The sequence below is a fragment of the Asparagus officinalis genome, chromosome 7 (genome assembly GCF_001876935.1).
Source record: "Asparagus officinalis chromosome 7, Aspof.V1, whole genome shotgun sequence".
NCBI lineage: Eukaryota > Viridiplantae > Streptophyta > Magnoliopsida > Asparagales > Asparagaceae > Asparagus > Asparagus officinalis.
The window spans coordinates 49,484,592-49,503,985 of NC_033800.1; the positions used below are offsets into that span (position 1 = coordinate 49,484,592).

A 19,394-nucleotide genomic window follows, 5' to 3' on the forward strand; every position below is an offset into this window, starting at 1 on the left:
GATTTGTTCCTCAACTGAAGAAAAATCTTATCTCAGTTGGAGCTTTGGAGGCGAAGGGATTCAAGGTGACTTTCGAAAACGCTGTAGCGAAGGTTACTAAGGGATCATTGGTGGTGATGAAGGGAGTCCGCAATCGAAATTTGTATTATCTGAAGGGAAGCACCGAGATTGGCCAGGTTGCTTCGGCTATTTCAGAAGTAAACATGAGCAGACTTTGGCACTATAGGTTGGGGCATACAGGTGAAAAGTCACTGCAGGCATTGTGCAAGCCTATAGGTTGGGGCATACAGGTGAAAAGTCACTGCAGGCATTGTGCAAGCAGGGGCTATTGAAGGGAGCAAAGAGTGGGAAGATTGAGTCCTGTGAGTATTGTGTTCTTTGCAAGAAGACGAAGGTAAAGTTTGGGACTGCTATTCATCAAACGAGGGGGCATCCTGGACTACGTGCACACAGACGTTTGGGGTCCCACCAAGACTGCATCACTTGGTGGTCGACATTGGTTCGTCACGTTCGTTGATGACTATTCTAGGCGATGTTGGGTGTACACCATGACAAAGAAGAGTGAAGTCCTAGATATATTCGTGGAGTGGAAGAAGAGATTGGAACTGCAGACTAGGAGAAAGATCAAGACGTTGCGATCCGACAACGGTGGAGAGTATACTTCAGACCCCTTTTTGCAGCTATGTCGAGACGAGGGCATAGAAAGGCACTTCACGGTTAGTCATACACCACAGCAAAATGGGGTGGCAGAGAGGTTGAATCGGTCTTTACTGGAGAAGATCCGATACTTATTATCGCAGAGTGGTTTGGAGAAGATCTTTTGGGCTGGGGCACTTACATATGCGAACCACCTCATTAATAGGCTGCCTTCATCTGTGATTGAGGGAAAAAACCTCTATGGAGATGTGGTCGGGAAAGCCAGCACATGACTATGACCAGCTCAAGGTATTTGGGTGTCCTTCATATTATCATGTTAGAACTGATAAATTAGAACATCGAGCTAGGAAGGCCATATTTGTAGGATTCAAGCCATATTATCATGTTAGAACTGATAAATTAGAACATCGAGCTAGGAAGGCCATATTTGTAGGATTCAAGCGTGGTGTCAAGGGATACAAGCTTTGGGATCCAGTTGATAAGAAGATTGTGCTGAGTAGGGTTGTCACATTCGATGAGGCTTCTATCTTGAAGCTTCCCAGCTCTCATCAGGTGGAGAGCGACTCGACGAAGGAGATATCGCAGGTGGTGGAGATCGATGCAGCTCCACATTGTCCAGATGGTACAGTATCCATGTAGGTGCCGACTGAGGTAACGCCAGGCGAGCACGACGGTGACACGGAGGATACGAGTACAAATGTGCAGGATCAGGAACCGACGGCTCAGGTTCAGGATTCTATTACGGTTCGGTGACAGAGGAGAAACATACAGATGCTAGCACGATATGCCGACACAGTTGCGTATGCACTTCCGGTGGAGAGTATCGATGAAATGGTGCATACTACATTCAGAGAGGCCAAACAAAGTTCGGAGGCTGATTCGTGGCAGGTGGCTATGCAGGAGGAGATGAAGTCTCTTCATAAGAACGATACATGGGAGCTTGTTGAGCTTCCAAAGGGGCGGAAGGCCATTGGTTGCAAGTGGGTATACACAAAGAAGGAGGGCATTGAGGGCACTCCAGTGAGGTTCAAGGCTAGGTTGGTTGCGAAAGGCTATGCACAAGAGGAAGGTATTGACTATAATGAGGTTTTCTCTCCGGTGGTGAAGCACTATTCGATTCAGATTTTGCTAGCTTTGGTGGCACAGTATGGTTTAGAGTTAGATCAGTTGGATGTAAAGACAACATTTCTTCATGGTGATCTTAATGAAGAAATATATATGACTCAGCCATTGGGATTCCGAGCTGCAAGAAAAGATAAGTTGGTTTGCAGATTGAAGAAATCGCTATACGGTTTGAAACAGTCTTCTCGACAGTGGTATAGACGATTTGATGGTTTTATGCTTGGTCATTCGTACACTCGGAGCCAGTTTGATCCTTGCGTATATTTTCGCAAGTTGAAAGGAGGTGCGTACATTTATTTGTTGCTCTATGTCGACGACATGTTGGTTGCCTCTATTTCCAGATCGGCTATAGATGAATTGAAAGTTCAGCTATCAAATGAGTTTGAGATGAAAGACTTGGGTGAGGCGAAGCGCATTCTAGGGATGGAGATTGGCAGAGACAAGAAGAAGGGAAGAATTTGTTTGACACAGGTGGCTTATTTGAAGAAGGTTTTACAGCGATTCCATGTTAGCATGGATACGAAGCCAGTTAGTGTACCATTGGGAGCCCATTTGAAGCTTTCAGCTGGTCTTTCACCGAAGTCAGTTGAAGATAGAGAGTTAATGTCGAAGACTCCATATGCGAGTGCGGTTGGGAGCTTGATGTACGCGATGGTATGTACGAGGCCAGATTTGTCACAGGCGGTAAGCATGGTATCGAGATACATGCACGATCCAGGAGTGGGTCATTGGGACGCCGTGAAATGGATTTTGAGGTACATTCGAGGTACGCTCAATATTAGTTTGGTTTATGAGTGGGACACTAAATGTGGGCAGTTATGCATTGGTTATGTTGATTCGGATTATGCCGGGGATTTGGATAAGCTTCGATCTATGACGGGGTATGTGTTCACTTTGACCCGTGCGCCGGTGTGTTGGAGATGCACCTTACAGTCTACGGTGGCTTTGTCTACGACGGAGGCAGAGTATATGGCAGTTACGGAGGCTGTGAAGGAGGCTATTTGGCTTCGAGGACTTTTGGAGGAACTTGGTATATCGTAGAGGTCCGTCACCATTCATTGTGATAGCATGAGTGCTATCTATTTGGTGAATAATCAGGTTTTTCATGCGAGGACGAAGCACATTGATGTTCGTTATCACTTCGTTTGAGATGTTCTTGAATATGGCGATGTGAAGATTGTGAAAGTCCACACAAAGGATAATCCGGCGGATATGCTCACTAAGGTGGTTCCGAGCAACAAGTTTGATCATTATCGAAACTTGTTGCACATTCGTGATTGTTGAGGCCGTTAGTGGCCATTTGGATGAACTACGGGCGGCTTGATCCCTTGGGAGAGGGGGTACGTAGGCAACCACATTGGTGCAGCCGAGCTTAGAGAGACGACACATTGGTGCTCATGTTGGTGTCAGTTCAGTGTTGGGAACACTTCGCCGAGGTAGAGAATTGTTGGATAGCAGATTCCTAATCTATTTTGGTTTAGGATTCCTAATCTATTTTGGTAACATGAGGTTATTAGGATTCCTAATCTATTTTGGTAATAGGTTATTAGGATTCCTAATTTGATTTGGCTTTTGGTTTAGAATTCCTAGTATGTTTATGATTTTAGGATTTCTATATATATGGAACAATTAAAGGAGAGAACATGAGAGAATTAGCATTGTTTTGAGCACTTTGAGAGGGAGATATTGTGAGGGAGTTGAGAGCTTTGGTTAGGGTTATATTTGAGTGATTTTGTGAGTTGTAACCCGTTGTATTTCTCCTCCATATAGTGAAATCTCCCCATCCTCTCCCCATGGACGTAGACAATTTGCCGAACCACGTAAAAATTGGTTGTCTCGTTATTTGTGTGATTTGTAATAGCTTTTTAGGATCCCTCGACAGGTCAGTCCTAGAACTGATGAGAGGAAGAGCCAATATCTCACTTTGTTGAGATATTCGCTTCAGATTCTTGTTTCCTTGGTGAGACAAGAATTTTTATTGCGACCTGACTTTTTTGTTGTGCTGCCGAAGTGCTGCCGAAATTTCCGCTACGCGCAACAAGTGATATCAGAGCCCAGATTTCAGATCTAGGGTTTTTTGGTGGAGGAAGATTCTTGTGTGAAGCTTGGTTCTTGGAGTTCTAGGCTTCGGTGGAGATAACATTAGGAGTTTCCATTGGAGATTTCGCTTTCCACGTGTGGATAGAAGATCTATTTGGAATCCGATCTAGGATTCAGTTGGTTGGTTCCTAATTTTATCAAATTTGTTCTTTCTCTATAATTTATAGTTAGTTTGCAATGGGAGAAGAAGGTGAAAGCAGCAAATCGATGGCGAGTACAATACAAGTTGGTTTTCAGAACACTGAGATTAGTGTGGTGAAGTATGATGGCAAAATCAACTTTGGTTTGTGGATGAGCGACGTACAGGATGCGCTCAATGCTTAGAATTTGGAAGAGATCATCATGGTCCACGAGAAGCCACCTAAATATGATGAGGCGGTATGGGAGAAGATGAATAGGAACGCTTGTGGGGTGATCAGGTCCTGTTTGGAACAGGAGCTGACATATGATGTGATTGGGGTAACGTCTCAACAATAAGTATCTCACAAAGAGTGTTGAGAACAGGTTGCACTTGCTGCGAAGATTCTTCAGATTTCAGATGTCCAGAGGCACCTCGCTAGCGGCTCATGTGAACAACTACACTAAGTTGTTGTCGGACTTGGTGAATGTTGATGAGAAGATATCGGATGAGTACAAGGTGATTATTTTGTTGGGCTCCTTACCGGATGAGGAGTATGATACCTTCGTACTCACTTTATTAAACGGGAGATCTTCTATCAACTATAGTGAAGTGACTAACGCTTTGACCAATTACGATTTGAGGAGGAAGGACAAGGAGACTTCCCGTGCTAGCACTTCAGGCGAGGCCTTGTCAACGAGAGGTAGAAGCCCATATCCGAAAGGTGGTAATAGAGGAAAGTCAAAGTCAAAAAGCCGCCTCCAATTAGCAAAGAACCAATGTGCATTCTGTAAGGAGCAGGGACATTGGAAGAGAGATTACCCGAAGCTCAAGGAGAAAGAGAATGGCAAGAAAAAAGGCCCGAAGACCAATGAGGTGAATATTACGAAAGGTGATGATTCCGATGATTCGTGCTTTTCTCTACTGATTACTCCGGAGGTGAACCATGTGGATGCATCAGATTGGATGCTTGATTCCGACGCTATTTTTCATGTGACCCCTAGGCGAGACTGGTTTGCATCTTTTGAGAAAGTCAACGAGAGCGTTGTTATCATGGGAAATTATCAATCCTGTGGCGTTTGTGGGATAGGTACCGTGCGGATTAGGATGAATGATGGAGTAGTCCGTGAGTTGAAGGAGGTGAGATTTGTTCCTCAACTGAAGAAAAATCTTATCTCAGTTGGAGCTTTGGAGGCGAAGGGATTCAAGGTGACTTTCGAAAACGCTGTAGCGAAGGTTACTAAGGGATCATTGGTGGTGATGAGGGGAGTCCGCAATCGGAATTTGTATTATCTGAAGGGAAGCACCGAGATTGGCCAGGTTGCTTCGGCTATTTCAGAAGCGGACATGAGCAGACTTTGGCACTATAGGTTGGGGCATACAGGTAAAAAGTCACTGCAGGCATTGTGCAAGCAGGGGCTATTGAAGGGAGCAAAGAGTGGGAAGATTGAGTCCTGTGAGCATTGTGTTCTTAGCAAGAAGACGAAGGTAAAGTTTGGGACTGCTATTCATCAGACGGGGGGCATCTTGGACTACGTGCACACAGACGTTTGGGGTCCCACCAAGACTGCATCACTTGGTGGTCGACATTGGTTCGTCACGTTCGTTGATGACTATTCTAGGCGATGTTGGGTGTACACCATGACAAAGAAGAGTGAAGTCCTAGATATATTCGTGGAGTGGAAGAAGAGATTGGAACTGCAGACTAGGAGAAAGATCAAGACGTTGCGATCCGACAACGGTGGAGAGTATACTTCAGACCCCTTTTTGCAGCTATGTCGAGACGAGGGCATAGAAAGGCACTTCACGGTTAGTCATACACCACAGCAAAATGGGGTGGCAGAGAGGTTGAATCGGTCTTTACTGGAGAAGATCCGATGCTTATTATCGCAGAGTGGTTTGGAGAAGATCTTTTGGGCTGAGGCACTTACATATGCGAGCCACCTCATTAATAGGCTGCCTTCATCTGTGATTGAGGGAAAAACCCTATAGAAATATGGTCGGAAAAGCCAGCACATGACTATGACCAGCTCAAGGTATTTGGGTGCCCTGCATATTATCATGTTAGAACTGATAAATTGGAACCTCGAGCTAGGAAGGCCATATTTGTAGGATTCAAGCGTGGTGTCAAGGGATACAAGCTTTGGGATCTAGTTGATAAGAAGATTGTGCTGAGTAGGGATGTCACATTCGATGAGGCTTCTATCTTGAAGCTTCCCAGCTCTCATCAGGTAGAGAGCGACCCGACGGAGGAGATATCGCAGGTGGTGGAGATCGATGCAGCTCCACATTGTCCAGATGGTACAGTATCCATGTAGGTGCCGATTGAGGTGACGTCAGGCGAGCACGACGGTGATACGGAGGATACGAGTACAAATGTGTAGGATCAGGAACCGACGGCTCAGGTTCAGGATTCTATTGCGGTTCGGAGACAGAGGAGAAACATATAGATGCCAACACGGTATGCCGACACAGTTGCGTATGCACTTCCGGTGAAGAGTATCGATGAAATGGTGCCTACTACATTCAGAGAGGCCGAACAGAGTTCGGAGGCTGATTCGTGGCAGGTGGCTATTCAGGAGGAGATGAAGTTTCTTCATAAGAACGATACATGGGAGCTTGTTGAGCTTCCAAAGGGGCGGAAGGCCATTGGTTGCAAGTGGGTATACACGAAGAAGGAGGGCATTGAGGGCACTCCAGTGAGGTTCAAGGCTAGGATGGTTACGAAGGGCTATGCACAGGAGGAAGGTATTGACAATAATGAGGTTTTCTCCCCGGTGGTGAAGCACTCTTCGATTCGGATTTTGCTAGCTTTGGTGGCACAGTATGGTTTACAGTTAGATCAGTTGGATGTAAAGACAGCATTTCTTCATGGTGATCTTGATAAAGAAATATATATAACTCAGTCATTGGGATTCCGAGCTGCAGGGAAAGATAAGTTGGTTTGCAGATTGAAGAAATCGCTATACGGTTTGAAACAGTCTCCTCGACAGTGGTATAGGCGATTTGATGGTTTTATGCTTGGTCATTCGTACACTCGGAGCCAGTTTGATCATTGCGTATATTTTCGCAAGTTGAAAGGAGGTACGTACATTTATTTGTTGCTCTATGTCGACGACATGTTGGTTGCCTCTATTTCCAGATCGGCTATAGATGAATTGAAAGTTCAGCTATCAAATGAGTTTGAGATGAAAGACTTGGGTGAGGCGAAGCGCATTCTAGGGATGGAGATCGGCAGAGATAAGAAGAAGAGCAGAATTTGTTTGACACAGGTGGCTTATTTGAAGAAGGTTCTACACCAATTCCATGTTAGCATGGATACGAAGCCAGTTAGTGTACCATTGAGAGCCCATTTGAAGCTTTCAGCTGGTCTTTCACTGAAGTCAGTTGAAGATAGAGAGTTGATGTCGAAGACTCCATATGCGAGTGCGGTTGGGAGCTTGATGTACGCGATGGTATGTACGAGACCAGATTTGTCACAGGTGGTAAGCATGGTATCGAGATACATGCACGATCCAGGAGTGGGTCATTGGGACGCCGTGAAATGGATTTTGAGGTACATTCGAGGTACGCTCAATGTTGGTTTGGTTTATGAGCGGGACACTAAAGGTGGGCAGTTATGCATTGGTTATGTTGATTCGGATTATGCCGGGGATTTGGATAAGCTTCGATCTATGACGGGGTATGTGTTCACTTTGACCCGTGCGCCGGTGTGTTGGAGATACACCTTACAGTCTACGGTGGCTTTGTCTACGATGGAGGCAGAGTATATGATAGTTACAGAGGCTGTGAAGGAGGCTATTTGGCTTCGAGGACTTTTGGAGGAACTTGGTATATCGTAGAGGTCCGTCACCATTCATTGTGATAGCATGAGTGCTATCTATTTGGTGAATAATCAGGTTTTTCATGCGAGGACGAAGCACATTGACGTCCGTTATCACTTCGTTCGGGATGTTCTTTAAGATGGCGATGTGAAGATTGTGAAAGTCCACACAAAGGATAATCCGGCGGATATGTTCACTAAGGTTGTTCCGAGCAACAAGTTTGATCATTGTCGAAACTTATTGCACATTCGTGATTGTTGAGACCGTTGGCGGCCATTTGGATGAACTACGGACGGCTTGATCCCTTGGGAGAGAGGGTACGTAGGCAACCATATTGGTGCAGCCGAGCTTAGAGAGACGACACATTGGTGCTCATGTTGGTGTCGGCTCAGTGTTGGGAACACTTCGCTGAGGTAGAGAATTGTTGGATAGCAGATTCCTAATCTATTTTGGTTTAGGATTCCTAATCTATTTTGGTAGTGTGTCATACCAGGGTGTGGCAGACTCGTTTTTAGAATCCTCATTTGTTTGGGAATCCTCCTTTGTTTGGGTTGTGTTTTATTATAAATAGGACCACGTTTTTTAGGGTTTCTTAAGGAGAGAAAAGAAGAGATTTAGCATTGTTTTGAGCACTTTGAGAGGGAGATATTGTGAGGGAGTTGAGAGCTTTGGTTAGGGTTATATTTGAGTGATTTTGTGAGTTGTAACCCGTTGTATTTCTCCTCCATATAGTGAAATCTCCTCATCATCTCCCCGTGGACGTAGGCAATTTGCCGAACCACGTAAAAATTAGTTGTCTCGTTATTTGTGTGATTTGTAATAGCTTTTTAGGATCCCTCGACAGGTCAGTCCTAGAACTAATGAGAGGAAGAGCCGATATCTCACTTTGTTGAGATATTCGCTTCAGATTCTTGTTTCTTTGGTGAGACAAGAATTCTTATTGCAACCTGACTCTTTTGTTGTGCTGCCGAAGTGCTGCCGAAATTTTCGCTGTGCGCGACAGCAACAATATCCAAACAACAAAATAATGGTGAGGTATAGGAGAAAAATTTATGTATGTGCAATAGTGTGTAAGTGTAAAATTTCAAAGTTCATGTAGTGCCCGAGATGAAGCAAGTCTTGCTCCGTCCGTGATCCCTTAGAGAAAAGTGGGGTCACGTGACTGTACTTCCTCCAATATGGATCCGCCGCCGCCGGTGGTCATATACGTACAGACACACGCTAAACGTTAGCTTTAACTCATGCAAAGGAATCTGGACGTAAACAAAACGAGCATCCATAAAGACCTATCTAATAATATTGAGATCTAAATATGAATGGGTGCGTGTGAAAGTTTATGAGGGGTGGTGGATCTACTTGACTCAAGACATACGTATGCTATTTGATAATGTGTTCCGTCCGTGTTTTCATTTCGAACCAGTTCTCATCTCATGGATCTGATATAAAGAGATCTCTCTGCAACACAATAATGTTACATGACATCCGGATAACAGATCCATAGATTACAAAAAAAAAAAAAAAAAATTATGTTTTTGAATTAAGATGGTAAAAATGTTAATAAAAAAGCTTAGGTAAAGTTATGACTAACTCTCTAGTACACTGGTATATCTGAAATTAACCTAAAATGTTATTATGACTGTTTAAAAGTCAAGTAACTAACAAAACTCTTTTCAAGGTGATGTTTAAGGAAAACTCCTCAGGGACCCCAAAATAGGGGACCCCTGAGGGGACATGTGAGGTGTCAGTCCCTGGGTGAGGTGTCAGCCCATGGGGGGCTGATTTATTGTTCATGAACAGTAAATCAGCCCCCCAGGGGCTGACACCTCACATGTCCCCTCAGGGGTCCCCTATTTGGGGTCCCTGTAGCACTACTCGATGTTTAACCTCTTGGAAAAAAAAACAATATGGAGAAAGAATCATACGTCTTACAATAGGGAAAAGTATAAGTGTATTAAGAGCCATGGTATTAAATTAATGTGCATCTAAATAATATCGATCAACTGCTAAATTATTAGATTTTAAGATTTATACTTAAATCTAACAATTAACATATTTTAAGTGCACATTTAATATTATGAATTGTTCTCATCGGATACTTTCCCCTACCAATCTAGAGTTAAAGAGCGTGTGTCTGAGAAAACAAAAGGCATTCGTTATTATTTGACTCACATATAAACTGATAAAAGCATCATCCCTTATTATTTGACTCACATTTTTTCACGTAGCTTAGCATGTACGGAGTACCGTTCATTGATCTGACAGCGTGACAAAAGGATGACACGTTACACAGTGAAGTACAGTGGAACTGGGACATTAATCCTATGTTCGCGAAATTGACCAACCAACTAGAAGCGATGTGGTCTGTTTTCAACTTTTAATTGCCAGGATAATACTTGTCAATTTAATTATGAGTGAAAAGATAAATCGATCTATATCAGTTATCTGAGTATAAAATACCAAATATCCAGGTATAATAAGCGGGAGCGCATCCTTGTAGGATTCCACACATACAATATGGCTTTTTGAGCTTAGGATATATAGTAGAAATTTATCTATATATGCACTAGGAGATTGAAACCTTTTTTTTGTTTTGTTTTATATTTGCCCACATGAAATACATGCGAACCTAAAGCTTCGCCTTCACTTCCCAACCCTCTTCTCAACTCCCCTTCACTTTTTTTTCTCCTTTCTTCACTCGTCCTACTCCCCAGCCACAAACTTAATCACAGTCATGAAAGACTTTCAACCCCTATCACATTCCCTTAAAATCAAAGATCAACTTCTTAATTACATACTTTGCCTCCTTTTCTCCTCTTTGTTGCTTCTGTTTTAATTCATGAGATTGATCTTGATGGGACGAGAGAGAGAGAGAGAGAGAGAGAGAGACGATTAGCGAGGATTTTATAACATTGGAATTGAAAAACTAGATGGTTGGTCGGGTGGTGGAATTTGAGAGCATTTTGAAGCAAATTATTATATAGAATTTAAGAGAATTAACTGATTATAATTGATAGTAAGAAAGTTCTCTTGAATGTAGAGGGGGAAAATGAACAGATTCACCTTTGGAATTCCAAACAATTTCTTTGATTTAATTGAATTTAACTGAGAGAGAAAAAAAATGCTTCCTTTAGTAAATCATTACTGAAATAATAAATGTGGCTTCACAAAGCAATGATGATTGAATTGTATGTGTGATGGGGAAGTAATAAATGATCAAACTTAACTTATTTTTATTTTTAATATTGAGAGGGCAAATAAGGAAGTCAAAAGTTTTGACAGCTATATTCTCTTTTATAAATAATATAGATATAGATATAGATATAGATGAGACTGATTTTTTCAATACTATCAACCCAAAAGGCCTCTAACCCATGGGAGAGTATCTAATGCATCTGGACTTGAGCACTATTGCATTAAAAGAAGTATGATGCGTTGGGTGCACCTTTAATATACTAGATGAGATGCATTGGGTACTTTCTCCTCGGTCACCAAATTGCTATGCTCGGGGAATAGTTAGGATGGTGTCACAGTGGTAACTCCATATAATTTATCACGCTTACATTTAGATCTATATTGATAATTTTGTAATACCTTACTTTTTAGTGATGTCCTAACGTATTTCTAGTGGTGTCCTACCGTAACTCTAGTGATGTCCTAAGTAATAAATACAAATAAAAATAATAAAAACATGTACAAAATAGACAATTTGATGATGTCTTATGACATTATTGGACATTATGTGGCTCCGCGACTATGCTTCATACTATCTTACTTCACTATCGACATTTCGGGCCTACAATTTCTTTATAGCTCGATATATACTTCCGTATTTTTTTTGAAGTACAAATAGGGCAATACGCTCTATCATTGTATAAAATAGGAAGTTAAATGTATTTACATATATTTATATCTAGTTGTGATTTAACGATAGATCCTAAATTGGTAGAGGAGCGGACCTATGTCGTTACTCTACACAATAGAGGAACAAAGTAAAATCACATATAAATATACAAAAGAATATACAATAATGCGAATAGTTTACCACCCACAACCTATAAGTATAGCACACCAAAAACTTGTTAGTAAGTTCGCTAGGGGACACTCACAAGTAAAAAATAAGGTTTCCTAGACGGAAAATTCCGTCTAGGATACCTAGAATTCCGTCTAGAATACCTAGAATTCCGTCTAGAATGCGTATTCTAGACGGAATTCCGTCTAGAATACGCGTCTAGTATGTTTCCGTCTAGGATGTAGTATTCTAGACGGAAATTCCGTCTAGAATACATTCTAGACGGAATATTCTAGACGGAATTCAAAACCGTCTAGAATACATCCTAGACGGAATATTCTAGACGGAATTTCCGTCTAGAATATTTCATCCTAGACGGAAAAATTTTCCGTCTAGGATGAGTATTCTAGACGGAAATTCCGTCTAGAATACTCATTCTAGACGGAAATTGATGATTTTAATTTTTTTATTTTTTTATTTTTAAATTATCCTAGACGGAATTTGAGCATCCTAGACGGAATTTCCGTCTAGGATGCTATGCTACAGTAGTTTTTTTTTTTTTGAAATTCTACTTTGAGTGCATGTACACAATATTTAACAAAAAAAAATTAATATTCATATCCAACACAATCTAATTATATTCCAATATCAAATCCAATTATATTCAAATAATACATTCACCAAAATAGTAGAGAGATACATAAATTGTTTACAAACTTTTACATAAATTATTTACAATGGCTATGACACTGCAGAAGCTTCTTCAACTCCTTCCCTATACATTTACTCAAGCCCTCTTCTTCTCCTTCTTCACCTTCTTCCTCATCATCCTGAGTGTAACATAAGGACACAAGCAATGCATCAATATATGTACAAACTGATCCATAAGGACACAAGCAATGCATATATATAAAAGAGATACCAATAGTTGAGATTGTTAACACAGGCTCTTGCAATAGATAGAAAATAACCAAATATGCACATGTATGGTATGCTGTGTAACCTTTGTAATCTCAGAGGAATGATAAAATGCGCATTTCACAGCTACATCAGCATATGTAAGATATCAGTGATACCAAGTTGTTTGTCATTACAGTCACCTCCATGCTCTATGTTCAATTTCTGTCTCTTTACTTCTCTAATATTGTCTGCTTCAGTGTAACCAAAGGGTGGATATCTCCACCTTTTTAGTCAACAAAAGGAAGGAGATAAGAACAGATAAACCAGAATAAGTTACGTTCCAGTCCTTCCAATTTCTCTTTAGTACAATTATTGCCTGAAAAGGAACTTTTCTTTTAAATTGTCATAAAAGTATGATCCAAAGAACAGATAAACCAGAATGATGAAAACCCTATTATCAGAAACATGGAATTTACCTTCATGTAAATTTCTCTTCAAAGAAACACCATTTTGTAAATTCTCTTTGCTAGCAGCCTAGCACTCTGCCTTGAGAGAGGATTAGCTTTATATGGCAATTCAATGCCTGCGAATATGACAACAAATGCAAGCAAATTATCAAACAGATCTTCTTTTCATAAAAGAAAAAAAAACACAGTAGATCAAATAGATAACTTGAAGAAAAATTCGTGTTACGACATGTGTCAACTTGAGACCCTTGTCTGTTCTCATCAGCATTGTGATCTGAACTAAGGGAACCGTCATTAGTAAAAGTATTACTACAGTGAATTAAGGCCATTATAACACATATTAGCCAAAAGAGCAAAGCACATATGCAAATTGAAGGGTAATCACTATAACCTGCTATAGATTGACGGCCTTGCTCCCGAACACTAAAAAACATAGCATCAATTAGATTATATTATAATTACTAGCGCAGTGAAATCAAGTCCAACTTCTGACCACCTAATTGATTAGATTTAATTACATGAGTTGAAATAAACTCTGGTAATACCAAGCAGAAGTTGGGAACTTGAGATACTTAGGACGATTGCATCAGTTAGATTTAACAATGGTGCACAATGTAATCAAATTAGGCGATATTATTATACTAACAATTGTTTAAGAATAAGCTGAAATTTAACTAGTTGAAAGCTAATAAAATAAAATTAGATATTATTATACAAACATTTCTTGATAAATGCATTAAAAAATGATGCACGAGCTTTTACAAGATATTAAGATTCAAGCATTTCCAGGTGCTTGTATGTAAATTATATATAACAGGTGAATTGGTTAGGGTAAATCTCCACTTCACATACTCAACGTGCATGTTAACAAGAATGATGAAAGTCTAATTGAGACGGAAAATTACCAATCAGCATGATGACAAGCCTACAGGTTAGGCAATTCAAGGACCCCATTGGGTTGAGACTTTCAAACTACATCAAACTGAAGCATTGCATGTTTAGATTCATGAAACGAGCCGGTTCAATGATTTCAAAATAGACCTTTGTGATGTAGCCATGGTCACAACCAATTGGGATGAAGTTACAGCATGGTCACTCAAGCATCAATATCCAACTATTGTTGACATTCAAAATTAATAGTCCAAAATTTACACGCTACCATAGATTATAAAGAAAATAAGTTGAATCTCGAAGAACAATGCCAAAGCAATTCCGAAGAAAGATTATACGTACATGTTTCTTTCAACTGCTGAGCACTCATCTTATCAAATAAAAGCATCCTCTCACAATACTTGTTATACAATGTGCTAAGTAGAGATCTCAAACATTGTGCTAAGAACAAAATAGTAGTGTATTAAAAGGTTTTTCAGTGGAATTGGCTTGCAATTTGTGTATTGACGATAAAACTTGTAAATCAAATCCCTGTATAATCAAGAAACCCTTCAGACCCCTGAACCCTGAGTCAGCCGACCGACTCACCTACAGCGTCCTGGGCTCCTGCGCCTCCCGTATCGCCTGCACGAGCGCCGCCGTGGCCATCGCCTCCACGCTCCGGTTCCTCAAGCAAGTCACCGACGAGCTCGAGCCAGATCAAGGGTCGAGCCAGATCAAGTGGTCCACCGACACGGGGGGGAGGATTTCGATTTGGGGGGTGTGGGGAGGGGGGAATTTGGTATTTATTTTTTTAATATGAGCCAAAACATCCTAGACGGAAATCTAGGATGTATTCTAGACGGAAATTTCCGTCTAGGATACCTGGTAATATTTTAAAAAAAATTAAAAATACAAAAACCGCCTCATATTTGCTCTAACGCAACGGTTCAAAACCGTTGCGTTAGCCATGGAACCGTCGCCCTTGAGCAAGTGCAACGGTTCTCAAACCGCCTCATATACTGCCGTTGCCCTACCTCTACCGTAACGGTTTTGAACTCTATTGCGACGGTTTTTTGAACCGTTGCCCCTGCATCTAACGCAACGGTTTTAAAAGGCAAGCAGTTATTGCAACGGTTTTAAAAGATCTAACGCAACGGTTTTAGTATGCTATAGCTATGGTTTTGATAGAGCTACGGCGACAGTTGGATCTATTGCAACAGTTTTAAAAAACCTAACGCAACGGTTTTAATAGGCTATAGCTATGGTTCTCATAGAGCTACGGCGACAGTTGGAGCTATTGCAACAGTTTTAAAAGATCTAACGCAACGGTTTTAGTAGGCTATAGCTATGGTTTTGATAGAGCTACGGCGACAGTTGGAGCTATTGCAACAGTTTTAAAAAACCTAACGCGACGGTTTTAGTAGGCTATAGCTATGGTTTTGATAGAGCTATGACGGCAATTGGAACTATTGCAACAGTTTTAAAAGACCTAACGCAACGGTTTTAGTAGGCTATAGCTATGGTTTTGATAGAGCTATGACGGCAATTGGAACTATTGCAACAGTTTTAAAAGACCTAACGCAACGGTTTTAGTAGGCTATAGCTATGGTTTTGATAGAGCTACGGCGACAGTTGGAGCTATTACAACAGTTTTAAAAAACCTAACGCAACAGTTTGGATTGAGCTATCGCAACAGTTTGGATCGAGCTATCGCAGCAGTTTTGATCGAGCTATTGCAACGGTTTTAATCGAGCTAATGCAACAGCTCAATCGGACCTGTTCTTGGTTTCCTACGTCAAAATAATATAGTATTCAATTACCTGGATAATCTTTTTAAGAACATGACCAAGTCAAATTTTAATACACAATATAAAAGTGATTATGTTGAGCATAATCAACCATAATGATAAGTGCCAACATACATCAGTATAGTATAAAAACTACAAAGTATTAAATCCACACTACCAACATTTCAACTCAGAAAATATCGTACCGAACTAACATTCAAACAATGTACATCAACATTTGATTACAAAACATGAAACTTCTCAGTCAAAGACTATATTCTCTATTTGTTTCCAAAAACTTGTTCCTCAATGTCAAATACTCACTAGGAACCTGTCAGTATCAATCTCAAACTTGGCTTTCATCATTTCTGTACCTGTGTAAATTTCCATGAATCAACGTAATTTTTGCAATGATGATAATAAAATTGGGAAAAAAAGATGTTTGAAAAAGAAGTTAAGAGAACATATTGATTCATGAGTACCAGAAGCGTGATGAAAGGAGCAAAAAATTCTCAAGACATAAAGCATATCGATTCCTCCTGCAAGAGTACTGAAATCTGAGAAATATAATAAAGTCGCATAGATACAAAAGAAGTTATCTTAGCAGCAATTTATACTAGGAAGTTCTTAAGTTGATGAGTTATCTTAGCAGCAATTTATACTAGGAAGTTCTTAAGTTGATGAGTATTCAGAGCGTCAGAATGTGTTGGTTCTAGAAAGGAAAATACCTTAAATTTCTAAAGTAGTTCAGCAGATGTTAGAAAATCTAAAATCTAATGCATGGAGGTCCAGTATTCAAACTGAGGCATTATATGATAGTTGAAATTGTAAAGAGACTGCATAAGAGAACCATCAATGTGAAATTGTAAAAAAGGGATTCTTTAGCTGCAAAATTGATATACAGGAGAGTCTATTTTTCGCCTAGTTCGTGGAGTAGAAAGCTTACAATTGGGTAAAAGTTGGTCAAGAAAAGTCAGCAACCATAGATTAAGTGGCAAAATATGTAGTGATGGAATAAATGCTAGCGTGTCTTTCCTTACAGATTTATCCAAGCTCAATTTCGTTCATGTCTTCCTAGTCGCACCTAGAAACTACAATCTCTACTTAATATTTGTATGTTTGCGATGTTTGCGATGTCAAACTTACTGCTTCTATTATCAGAAATGGGTCATGGGTTCAGTCGGTTTCTTTTGGGCATCTGTGCATGTTTATCTGCTGGGGAGAAAGATCCTTGGTAATAAATGTATGAGTTTACAAGTACAAAACTAATGCAATAGCATGAAATAATAAAATTGGGGAAAAAGATATTGCAATTATTCAAAATAAATAGCTTAAAATAAAGGAAATAACCCACCTGCATCAAAACCTTCCATTTGAGTAAAATAGGTGGCTACAGATTGCTAAGGGTCTCCATCAAACAAGCCCTTGTGCTTTTCATTCAAATGACAATTCCTGCATGGAAGTAAGGGACTTTCATTAACATTTTTATGCGTAAAAAGTTTCAGTTCAGTATTGTAGGGACTTTCATTAACATTTCATTCAAATAACCATTTAGCAATAGCTTTACTGCAGAACTTCACAATTAGTATTGTAGGGATACCAATCAATACTCTTCCAATAAGAAATGTTATTGGCAGTTGAGGGCTAAATATTTGAGGAATGTTCTCGTGGTGAAAATGATGGTAAGTTTGCTGGACGCCGCTGACCTGTGGATGAGGAAAAAAAAAGAAGATGTTAGGATGCAAGTGTTCTGATTCTAAATGCAACTGAAGTTGATAGAAAATTTGGGTACAATTCATCTTATTTGCTAAATGTTTGTACAAATGAAGTTTAATTTAGTATGTGTACTTTTATCAGATTTTCATATGTGACGCTATTACGCCAAAGGGTATAACCCTCAATTTTGTTTGAAACACGGGCGTTATTACAAAGAAATAAATGATGTTCCTATTGATTAATACAGGAAAAGTGAAATATACTTACTATTCCAAATGCAACACCAGTAAATGCAGCATGATAATCAAAACTTGGGGTAGGGACTTCAGGAGTAGGATACGCGAAACACAACAATAAAGAAAGGATCGCCATAAAGGATGTAACTGCAAAAATAAAAAAATAAAAAATAAGAAATAAAAAATAAATAATCAAAGAAGCTAAAAGCAAACTCTTGCTATCTTACAAAGATAATGGATAACCATCATGAAACAAATTGATACTTACCATTCTGTCCATTTATGACAAAATCGTCAACATATCCATGGACTTTGATCCAAAAGGCAAGTATAACAACCCCAAAGCTGATTCCGGCCATAACATCAAGCAAGCTGTGCATACCCAAGTACATCCTTGCTGTTAAGAAAAATAATCAAACTTCAGGCATCCACAAAAGTTTCTTTTTAACTACGCGTAAGAATCTGATACTAGCGAAGAAAACTTACCTATTGCAATCAGCATAACCTTTGTGAATACTAGTACAAACCCAACCAAAATTGTGATGTTGTCCCTTTCAGCCCCGCATGTCAGAAAATAATACAGCAAGTATCTACAACAGGCACAGAGCTAGCATTAGCCAAAATCGAAATTAACAAAATTAACACTTGACGAAAAAAAATTAGATGCAAAATGGCTATACTCTGATAAGCACACGGTGTTGAGGGCATGCGACAAAGGAAGTCCATACTCCATGGCGTTCTCTTTCTCATCATCGGTCGCGGTAACTCTCCTCAAAGAAGGGCAACTGGGTCTTGGTGCCGATACCAAATCCTACGCAGCATCAAAGACGTCGGCTGCATTACCTCTTGTTTCTAAATCAAAGGGACAGACATACATCTAAATCAAAACCATTAATTCACCTTCATTGCATTTCCAGCATAGTCGCAGAATGCCAACAGGATAGTCGCCTGTCTTGCCAATTTGCTATGTCCACTCTACTCATTACCAAAACAAAAAGGAAATCCATCAATCCTTCAATTTCATCTCCAACCGCCAATATTTGCATTAGCAACATATTTCTAAACAACAACAAGAACTCTTCTTTTACGCATAAAAAAATACGTGCGACTAAGTTAGGATACTACTGATTTGAATGAAAAGTCCCTTACTTCCATTTGAGTAAAAAGTTTAATTGTAGAACTTTGAGACCAACAATGCAAAATCCTAGTATTGTCTCTCAAATATAGTACCAAACAAAGTTTCCATCAGTTCAGTGGTTGTAGGTCTGAACAGCAAAATACACGGGGGTGTGAGATCAAGTTTCAGTTTAAGGTTATATATCATGACTTTGTCAGAACTGATGATCTTAGAGCTACAGTCCACAGGCTGGAGTTTAATATATCTATTCGTACTCAGTGCAAATATAGGTGGGAATGTTTAGCTTGGATTACTCTTGAGCTTACAAAGGACGAGGTAATCAAACACATTATTTGCACTCACTGCAAAATAAATCCAGGTCTGCAAGTGATAAGGCACAGGTTGAACCCTGAACACTAAGAAGATTCAATTAGCAGCTACGCATATAAATTATGAAGTATGAACTCT

General features: G+C 40.0%; 1 protein-coding gene and 1 long non-coding RNA gene across 2 annotated transcripts; both read right to left on the reverse strand.

Moving 5' to 3' along the window:
- Nucleotides 15,941–17,308, reverse strand: LOC109849519. Its single transcript, XR_002249120.1, has 2 exons — nucleotides 17,212–17,308; nucleotides 15,941–16,231 (listed from the first exon to the last, which is right to left on the reverse strand). It is a non-coding gene; the product is annotated as an uncharacterized LOC109849519 (long non-coding RNA).
- Nucleotides 17,393–18,786, reverse strand: LOC109847113 (lipid phosphate phosphatase delta-like). Its single transcript, XM_020416359.1, has 6 exons — nucleotides 18,710–18,786; nucleotides 18,490–18,620; nucleotides 18,296–18,399; nucleotides 18,078–18,206; nucleotides 17,841–17,956; nucleotides 17,393–17,563 (listed from the first exon to the last, which is right to left on the reverse strand). The coding sequence occupies exons 1-6, from the start codon at nucleotides 18,713–18,715 to the stop codon at nucleotides 17,393–17,395; spliced, it is 657 nt and encodes a 218-aa protein (XP_020271948.1). The 5' UTR covers nucleotides 18,716–18,786.

Bases quoted from the DNA above. Each gene is read 5' to 3' on its own strand.
- LOC109847113 (XM_020416359.1), bottom strand. The intron at 18,207-18,295 runs GTAAGTTTTCTT...TTTTCTTAACAG, and splicing joins GGTTATGCTGATTGCAATAG to CAAGGATGTACTTGGGTATG. The intron at 17,957-18,077 runs GTAAGTATCAAT...TTATTTTTGCAG, and splicing joins TGTCATAAATGGACAGAATG to TTACATCCTTTATGGCGATC.